At 48.7% G+C, this 9,523-nt stretch overlaps 1 protein-coding gene across 1 annotated transcript; it reads left to right on the top strand.

The window, feature by feature from the left end:
- The first annotated feature begins 1,018 nt into the window (after window positions 1–1,018).
- On the top strand, window positions 1,019–8,520 carry LOC308482567 (regulator of G-protein signaling 17-like). Its single transcript, XM_081015804.1, has 5 exons — window positions 1,019–1,122; window positions 3,411–3,535; window positions 4,178–4,270; window positions 5,693–5,921; window positions 6,767–8,520. The coding sequence occupies exons 2-5, from the start codon at window positions 3,414–3,416 to the stop codon at window positions 6,953–6,955; spliced, it is 633 nt and encodes a 210-aa protein (XP_080871930.1). The 5' UTR covers window positions 1,019–1,122; window positions 3,411–3,413; the 3' UTR covers window positions 6,956–8,520.
- Window positions 8,521–9,523: the final 1,003 nt, after the last annotated feature.

Raw genomic sequence — 9,523 nt, 5'->3', positions numbered from 1 at the left:
AGGGCAAAAGGTGAAGGGGATGGCAGAGGATGGTTGGAAAGTGTTCTCGAAGCATGACTTTGACCAAACTTTGGGAGACAGTGGAAGACAGGAGTGCCTGGCATGCTCTGGTCCATGGGGTCATGAAGAGTCGGACACGATTAAATGACTAAACAACAACAACATGGAGATGATGTGGATTGAACATGGGACCTTCTGCACGCAGAGCAGATGCTTTACCATTTAGCTACAGCCCTGCCATTTGCCGCTGTGATGCAACCACAAAAACAGGGACCTTTGGACTCCAACTCCCATTAGCCCCAGCCAGCAGGGTCAATGGTCAGGGATGCTGGGAGTCTGAATACAACTCCCATCATCCATCAGCCATGCTGGTGGAGGCAGGTGGGAGCTGGAGTCCAGTAACCTCTGGAGCAGGGTTTCCCAAACTTGGGTCTCCAGCTGTTTTTGGACTACAAGTCCCATCATCCCTAGCTAGCAGGACCAGTGGTCAGGGATGATGGGAGTTGTAGTCCAAAAACAGCTGGAGACCCAAGTCTTGGGTAGTTCTGTTTGACCACAAATATAACTCCAGGGCATCTTAATAGATCTACTATGCAGTGCCCCTTTGTAGGCTAGAACTTACTTCCAGTTCCATCAGATGATATCCTCCTCCTCCTGCACATGTAACACATTCACCTGGGAGAAAGCTCCGTTGAACTTAGTGGAACTTCCGAGTAGCTGCAACAGCTGACTAACAGCTATAGAAGGTCCAGGTGATTTTTTGTGTGTAAAAGCAAATGGCACCGAGTGAAGCCGCCCGGGAAAGAGGAAATCGTGGAGATCCAGCACCTCTTTCCTAGGACTAGCTTATGGGAGGGAGGGAGGCTCGGGATCGTTGATGGTTTGGGCGGCGGGGTGGACGGCCGAGCCTTATCTGTGGGCGGCAATCCGGCCCGCCTCGCATTGCACGGAGCAGCCGCTCGGGTCCGCGGCGGCCGTCTGCTTCCCCCTGGTGGCCGGAGAGAGGGAAGCGCCTGAGCCGCGCAGGAAGCGCTGCGCTCTCCGAGCAGGGGCAACAAGCAAAGCTTCGGGCGAGGTGGCTGACAGGCTCCGGCGCGCGGCGGCGCCACCGGGTGGGACCAGGTAGGTGCGGCTGGCAGGGCGCGGTGGGGGCTCCCCCAGCATCTTGGCTTTGCAGAACTAGGGCAAGGCTGAGCTCCCGCCCGGGGTCATTGATCAAGAAAGACCTGGGAGCAGGGAGGCGTCCGTAGCCCTCGGGGGGCAAGGAAGGGGTCCCCTCTGCACCAGACAGTCTGCTGGAGGCAGCTGGCTCGCATCTAACCGCTTCGTGCGCAGCAACTCGGCGCCCGCTGTGTGGACAGGGCAGGATGCCCCCTAGCGACCCTTCGGAGCATTGCAGCGCTTCCGCCCCCGCCCCCGGGCTGCTGCTGGCTTTCTCTAGCGAGGAAGAAAGGCACTCTGCACATGCTCGGTTCAAAACGCTTGGCGGGGTAGTGGGAGACGGCTGTGGAAAGCTTCCAGGTTCAAAGGAAATCCTCAGTCTCTCAACTCTGTAACTTGCGAGTGTAATCAAGTGCCTCTGATCCTTAGTTGGTAGAGTACAAGACTCTTAATCTCAGGGTTGTGGGTTCGAGTTCCATGTTGGGCAAAAGATTCATGCATTGCAGGGGGTTGGACTAGATGACCCTTGTGGTCCCTTCTAACTCGGAGCATCTCTCACTTTCCTGAGTGAGCATAGCCAAGGCTGAAAGGATGCATGGGAGCTGTGAGCCCTTGAATTAAAAAGATTTGCAGCCAAATTGGCATCTGGGAATTGGGAAGGATCGGAGCAGAGTGTTACCCACCTTAAGCCTCAAAGGTAGGGCAGGGCATTGGTTCTCTTAATGTAGTCTAATGTAGTCTAACTATTCCTTAACACCACTGGTGCACGCAAAAAGTTCCAGATACAATCCCTGCTACCTCCAGGTAGGTCTGGGAAAAACCCCTCTGAAATCCTGGACAGCTGCTGCCAGTCATGATAAACCAGCCTCCCCCATCCTGAAGAGTTGCTTGGGACTCCAACTCCCATGAGCCCCAGCGAACCTTGATTGGAGTTGATGGGGGTTGCAGACCAAAACATCTGGAGGGCTGGGGGAGGTGGGCAAGATGCATTCCTCAAAGCAGCGCTGGCTCACCTATGAGGCAAGGTGTGGCAACCACCTCAGCTGGCAGGATCCACAGGGGCAGCAGATCTGGTCTCCAAGGGATGCATTGCCCGCTGCCGCCATCACTGCAGCTGTGGTGCACTCCTTAGAGGCCAAATCAGCCACCTCCCTGGTACTCCTGGTGTAGATATTCTCTCACCTGTTCCCTGGCTGGAAGAGCATCGTTTTGTGGTTCTTCTCGGGTGCCAAAGTGTCCTGGGCCAGCCTTGCCTCAATAAGTTGTCAGGCGGCAATTCTCATTTTCCCTGACCCAATGGTCAGGCTGGCTGGGGCTGATGGGAGTTGGAGTCCAACAACATCTGGATTGCCACATCTGGATTGGGCAACATCTGGTACAGACAATACTGAACTAGACAGACCAACTGGTTTGGTAGAAAGTAGCTATCATATTAGTAATAAGACAGGATGAGAATCTCTATCTGTGTCTTTCCTTTGGAGTAAGTTCAGAATTCTTCTCTTAAAGCCCTCTTTTTCTACCATCATGTCAACTCGCTTTTAAAGTCCATGTATTTGCTCCCTGTTCCGTAGCCAAAGCTGAGTGTATTCTGTGCTTTACAAAATAAAAATCTGCAGCAAGACAAGCATAATTCTGCAAACAGTATTCAAGCGCAGATTTATAAAATATACATCCAGTGGTCTGCTTTGTATTTTGCTTGATCCTGTACATGTTCATTGAGATGTAAAGCCCTACTGTCATCCATGGGACTTCTTCTCAGGTGAGCAGGTATTTGACCACAGCCTTGATGCATTCTGTTTTCTGAACGTACCTTAGCCTTTGCAGTCTTGAAGGCTAGAAACTTATTTTCTGAGGAAACACCGGATGTATTTACTCAGGGTGATGAACTGGTATCTGCATGCAGTGAAATTGCAGAATTACAGGGTACACGCAGAGCTGTACACATGCAAAAATCTGTCTGAAGCTTTTGAGGATGTGAAAATTCACTGATGTGGTGGTTAGAGTGTTGGACTCGGACCTGGGAGACCAGGCTTCAAATCCCTACTTGGCCATGAAACTCACTGGGTAACGTGGGCCAAACACGGCCAATCAGCCTAACCTACCTCTCTCAGGATTGCTGTGGGGATTAAATATGGAGGGAGGGAGAACCATGCACACCACCTTAAGCTCCTTGGAGACAAAGGTGAGAGACAAATGCAGTGCAGTAAATAAAAAATACACCTGGTCTCTTCTCTCCATTCCCTCCCAAGGTAATGGAATCCAGCTCCCCAGTGAAAGGCCGTCAGCTTTCAGAGACTACGAGGAGAGGCCTGTGTCGCTGCTGCCGTCGCAGACACTGCTGCTTCTGCTGGTGCTGCTGCAGTTGCTGCACATGGTAAATGCCTCTGCAGGGCTGAGTGGGAGCCCACCTTGTCTGGATGTTGTTATTCCAGGCAGAACCCAAATCCCACTCAGTCCATCCTCACTCCAGTCTATGCAGCCTCTCTCCACCCTTTCCAATAGCCCTTTCTCAAAACCTACCTTTGACCAGCAGAGGCTGGTCCATTAGGGCAAATGGGGCTCTGCCCCACCAACCTCAGTCTGCCTCCAGCCAGCCCCACCTGCCTGCCTTCTTATTTGCAACCAGCCCAGGGGGTACCACAGCCTGCCACCTTCCTCTTGCTTAGTCTCAGTGTTGCCCCTGTTGAGCTCAGCAGGAAGGAAGAGGGGAGCAAAAGTAGAATTGGTTGGCACCACCTGTCATTATCTCTGGCGCCACCTACTGTGGCACCCCTGCCTTCTGTCCTATCAGATCCAATGGGCACCAGCCACCATGCTTTTGATGCACAGCTGCTTAGTCCCAGTTACAGATGCTAAAGCCACATCGGCTCTGCCAAGTCCCATTTCTTATAAAGTCCAAATACCTCCTACTAACCAGTCCTGAGTAGAGATGATATTTACCAGCAGGGATCTTTTGCCTTGCCTTGTTCCTCCATTGGCCAGCAGAAAAATGCTCTCCTTGCGTTGTCTGTTGCAGGAACCGGTTGGCAAGGAAGAGGCGGCGAGACGGCGTGGGATGTAAAGTGTCCAGCATCTCCAACCTGGAAAGCCCATTAAACCTGGAGGAGAGGTGGGCCAAAGTACCTGAACTTACTATGGCCAATTCCTGATCCAAGAAGGTGGCTATGATACCTTTTGAGAACCGTGCACCTCGCTGCATGTGTTGTTCAGTGGCTTTAAAAGGATCCAGACACATTTGTGGAGGATAAGGTTATCACAGGGACTGGGGACTGGATCTAGCAGAGGACTAGATCCAGCTGACAAGCTGGATCCCTACTCCCACCCCTTTGAGATCCACCTTTGACTGCCATGCTGAATCACTGATTTCTTGCAAGTGGCAAACAGTCATGATGGCTGTGTCCACGCTGTACATTTAAAGCACATTCCTGTTGGATGTAATCTATTAGTACAGTCAAATGCAACATTCCTTATTTCCCTAGAGTGGGCACAAGCAGGGGGACATCCAGTCAGTGTAACTTCCTGTTCCACTGGTCCCTGGAGCCTCCTTTCCCTGCATGTGACCTGGCAGATGGGCATGGCTCTGGCTGACGCCATAAAAGAGCCGAGTCATGTAGTCATTTTCTCAGATGTCTTTTGTTCTCTCTCATGTCTTGCCTGATCTTTTACTGCCATGTTGATCTCCTGCAGCCATTTTGTTATCTCAATGTAATTTTGCTGTCTGCTGGCTCTCAGCCAGCAGCACGAGTTCAGTCTCCATATGAGATAAACTCACGGTTTGTTTGTGTAATTACCAAGTAAAGCCTGCCTTTCAGGGATCAAATTATGATCTGAAATGTGAGTAAACTTTTTGTTACTTTACTCAGAAAGACTCTTGTGTCTTTATTCTTTTAAAAGGGACAAAAGGGGACACTAGGAATAATCTTAACTAAGAGATTCAAATGAAGCTGCAAATGAGCTCCCAGCTATATTGAGGGGAATCTGCTCTGCTACATCACTTACTAGCGTGAGTGAAGGAAGGATAACTTATTCAATACAGTGGTACCTCAGGTTAAGAACTTAATTCGTTCTGGAGGTCCGTTCTTAACCTGAAACTGTTCTTAACCTGAGGCACCTCTTTAGCTAATGGGGTCTCCTGCTGCCGCCACCGTGCGATTTCTGTTCTCATCCTGAAGCAAAGTTCTTAACCCGAGGTACTATTTCTGGGTTAGAAGCGTCTGTAACCTGTAGTGTCTGTAACCTGAAGCGTCTGTAACCTGAGGTACCACTGTATATCCTTTCCTACTATTCTTAAAATCCCCACAATTCCCTCCCCCAAAGAAACCTGGGAACTGTAGTTTATGCCTCACGGTGCTACAGTTCCCAGCATTCTTAAACTACAGTTCCTGTAATTCTTTGTGGGGTGAAATGTGCTTTATATTTATGGCATGTATGCAGCTGCTGTGTCCTGAACAGTATACAGAGTTGTACCTTCTGCCCCAAGAGCAGGAGGAAGAAAGAGCAGACCCTCCCATTCCCACCCCTTGCTTTTCAGGCTCACAGTGGAAGAAGCTGCCTCTTGGCAATGGTCCTTTGACTCCATATTGACCAGTCCAGCCGGCCGGCGCATATTCATGGAGTTCCTGCAGACTGAGCACAGCGAAGAGAACATGTCCTTCTGGCTCGCCTGTGAGGACCTCAAAAGGGAGCAGAGCCCAGAGCAGATCTCGGAGAAAGCCAAGAAGATCTACCTGGATTACATCTCCATCCTCTCCCCAAAAGAGGTAGGCTGGGTGCAGTATTGGGGTGTGGGAGGCAGAACTATGGAAAGGGACGCAGTGGACCAAGAAGCAGCTATCCAAAGCTGAGCATTGCTTTGCAGCAGCCACTCTCCTTCCTTTTTCAGATTTGGTGGATTCGTGGCATTTCTAGGGGAATGAACAAATCACTGCTATTCCCAACAGTTAATCAGGCAATCTGTTGGAAGCACACTTTGGTTGGCTGAAAAGGAACCCACGGTTCAATCAGTCCACAAATTTAAAATAAATAAATGCAAACTGCAGGTGATGAGGACCTAAGACTGGCATGAGTAGCCAGCGGCCCTTCTGATGTTGTTGAACTACAAATCCCATCAGCCCTAGCTGTGAACTTATGCAACTTACATAATTAATTGCATAAATCATGTTGGCATTACATGATTCCATTCTGATCCTTTCAGTGCAAAGGGAACATATTGCAAATGGCAGGTGGGTGTGACATAATCTATTTTCTACCATTTGCCTAAGACACCGTGATCATGAAGGTGGTTTTCCCAGGGTGAGGCTCATCCATTGCACTGCAGGTGTGTGGACCTGTGCGATTTCCACAAATGCAGGAAATAATTTGATAACAACAACAGTGAGTGCTGATTTCCATACTGGACATGAGTCAAATAAGTGAGCATCCATAATTTCTACTCTTCTTTCCATTTTTGATGGAATCGTCCGACATCCTTACTCCAGGAAATGCAGAGATGAGTTGCCTGCACACCACCTCTTTTCCAGAGCCGATTCTGCCAAAATGAGTTGAGACAGCACCCTGTGTGTGTGTGTGTGTGTGTGTGTGTGTGTGTGTTTGCTTCTTCTTGCAGGTCAGCATTGATGCTGCAGTGCGCGAGACCATCAACAACTCCCTGCCGTCACCCGGCGCTCACATGTTTGATGAGGCGCAAGCGCAAGTTTATGCTCTCATGCACCGGGATTCCTACCCCAGGTTCCTGAAGTCCCCTCTCTACAAATCGCTGGAGCAGAGACTGACTATGCCTGTTGCTGACACCTAACCCAAACACAAGGACCCCAGGTTCAGTTCTCAAGATGCCAAGTTTTCAGACTGCCTACTGCTTGGAGACAAGAGGTCTTTGGAGGGTTGAGGTGTACAGAACAACCTGTGCGATATGAGCCTCTTCCTCCATCTGCTGAGTTGTCCCGTACAGCCATGTACTATTCCATCACTGGCATTTACGTACAGCAAATTCAAGGACGTATTCTAGATGAAAGGATGAGATCACTGCTTTCCAAGGTGTGGAGCCCAACCAGGATGTTCTAGAGCACAGGTTAACTAGGAGCCGTTTGGTTCTAGAGACCACACTAGAGCTTCATGGGATCTAGACAACACTTCTTTGTGCTGGAGGATTTGATAGGAATTGTCTCCTACGGGTATGCAGGATTCAAGAATGTGGAACCAGCCTCTCGTGGAGGAGGGATTTGTGGAACTGGGCTTTTTAGCATTCCCACCATGTGGTGATTTTGTGAGGGAAGAGGTCTGAGCTCTAAGACGATGCCAAATGAAAACAAAAACCTTCTTTGCAGACATTTCTGAGCCAAAGTAGCCTTGTTCTCTCCTTACCACTAGACCTTCTCATTGGTCAACACTTTGGCTAGCAGAAATGGCATTGCCATTCTCAGTTGCAACTGCATGTCGGAACTAGACAAGTTAAAGATAAACATGGAGGCCCTAATAAGAGTTACATGCAAAAGGCTACGGGGTGGGGGCAGGAGAAGCCTTTCTCTGCTTCAAATAACCTGCCCAGCCCCCAACTACAGTCCCCCCCTTTTTGGAAAGTCAAAATGTTTTGAATGATAAAAGTAGGTCATATTATAAACAAACAAAAAACCTTGCATTTTCCATATTGTGATAAACATAACTTATTTTCAGTTCTGTAATCAGATCAGAAAACAGCATGATTTCACAAGGGCCAGAGCCCTGGAGGGGGACGCCACAACTGCCACTGGAGGGCCAAAGGTTTTTTTGGAAGACCAAAATGCTCATTGAATCACCCCTATCTTCCTGCTGAGACTCTCAAAGAAGCCCAAGAGGAGATGGGACAGCGCTTTTCTCTGCAGAAGCCATGCTGACTCTTCATCTGCCAGGCTTGTTCTTCTATAATGCTTAATCATTCTAGCTTTAATCGTTCTCTTCACCAAGTTATGCGAGATGGAAGGTAGGTTTATAAGTTGGTAATTTCACGACTCTCACCTGTAAACTGGTGTTACACAGACTGCTTTTCAATATTCTGGTAAATAGGCCATTTTTGGTAAAAAGGTTTTATTTTATTTAAAAAATCCAAAAGTTATACTTGAGGTTTTTAACTCTTGGATCTATGCCATCCTAGCACAATGACTTGACCATAGGTTGGTAAACTTGGAAAGGATCCTGAGGATCATCTATTCCAACTCTCTGCAATGCAGGAATATGCAGCTGTCCCATACGGGGATCGAACCTGCAACCTTGGTGTTATCAGCACCATGCTCCAACCAACTGAGCTATCTGTAGCAATTAAGTTAGAGCTTTGGTCTATCTTAATGTCCTTAGCCATTTTTATTTGACATAATTCTTTTGTAAACTGGATGGCTACCCTCAAAACCACAGCTTTGCAACCTCCTGGGAGGAAAAAGTAACTCGCAGAGACCATGTAGGTCATAGCGCAGCAGTAGGTTAAGCACAGACCTCCACACCTCCAAAATGCCCTAAAAAACAACTTTTATTGGGGGGGGGGGCGGGGCGGAATCTCGTTTATGTTGCACACCATTGTTAGCCAAGTCTGGGTTTCAGCTGCTTACTCACCTTTTCCATCCCACTCCACTTGTATTTTGTCTACCTTCGCTTTCTACTAAATTTTAAACGAAGACCTTAACTGTGACGATCTAACGCACCAAGTTAGGGGTGGAGGTGGAGGCTCCTGCCACTGCCTGCAGGTGGTGCTGCTGGCGCAGCTGCTTAGTATCTTTTGTGGGTAGACTGCCACCAGACACGGAGCTTCACTTCAGCGATCGAAAGGGGAAAGCTACGAAGGATTGGCATTGCTGCTCTGTACGAAAGCGCAGATGCACAACAGAGCTGTCAATTATCTACCTCAGCGTGGCAAAATAAGGGCCTAGCATTCAGGGCCTACAGGTTGTATGTCGGACCCAAGCTGTAATCTTGACCGCTTTGTATGGAATAAAGAGAGCCATGTGTGGCCGCTGAATGCAAGTGGCGGGTGTCCCTCCATTTTGTTTCTCGTGTAGTTTCTCATTTTCAGCTGCAGACTTTTAGCAGATGGGCAATTTCCTGTGCAATGGAGCTTTCTTTCTTTCTTTCTTTCTTTCTTTCTTTCTTTCTTTCTTTCTTTCTTTCTTTCTTTTCCTGCCTTTCATCCCGAGTTCTTGGGACAGTTCACAATATAAATCCATCCACCCAACAGAGGATCAGAAAGTTTGGATTTTTATTTACTGTTTCTCAAGGGGTAAAATATTTGCTTTAAATGTTATGGTTGTGAATGTGGCCTAAGAGACCCAGAACTGACAGATCCTTCCATCCCTGGGACTTAACTGGATAGAACCCAACAATTACATGGACACAGGCCACA

The sequence above is a fragment of the Podarcis pityusensis genome (assembly GCF_964106645.2).
Source record: "Podarcis pityusensis genome assembly, chromosome: 8".
NCBI lineage: Eukaryota > Metazoa > Chordata > Lepidosauria > Squamata > Lacertidae > Podarcis > Podarcis pityusensis.
Note: the sequence above shows the minus strand (reverse complement) of the source record. Positions and strands in the feature narration are given on the sequence as shown.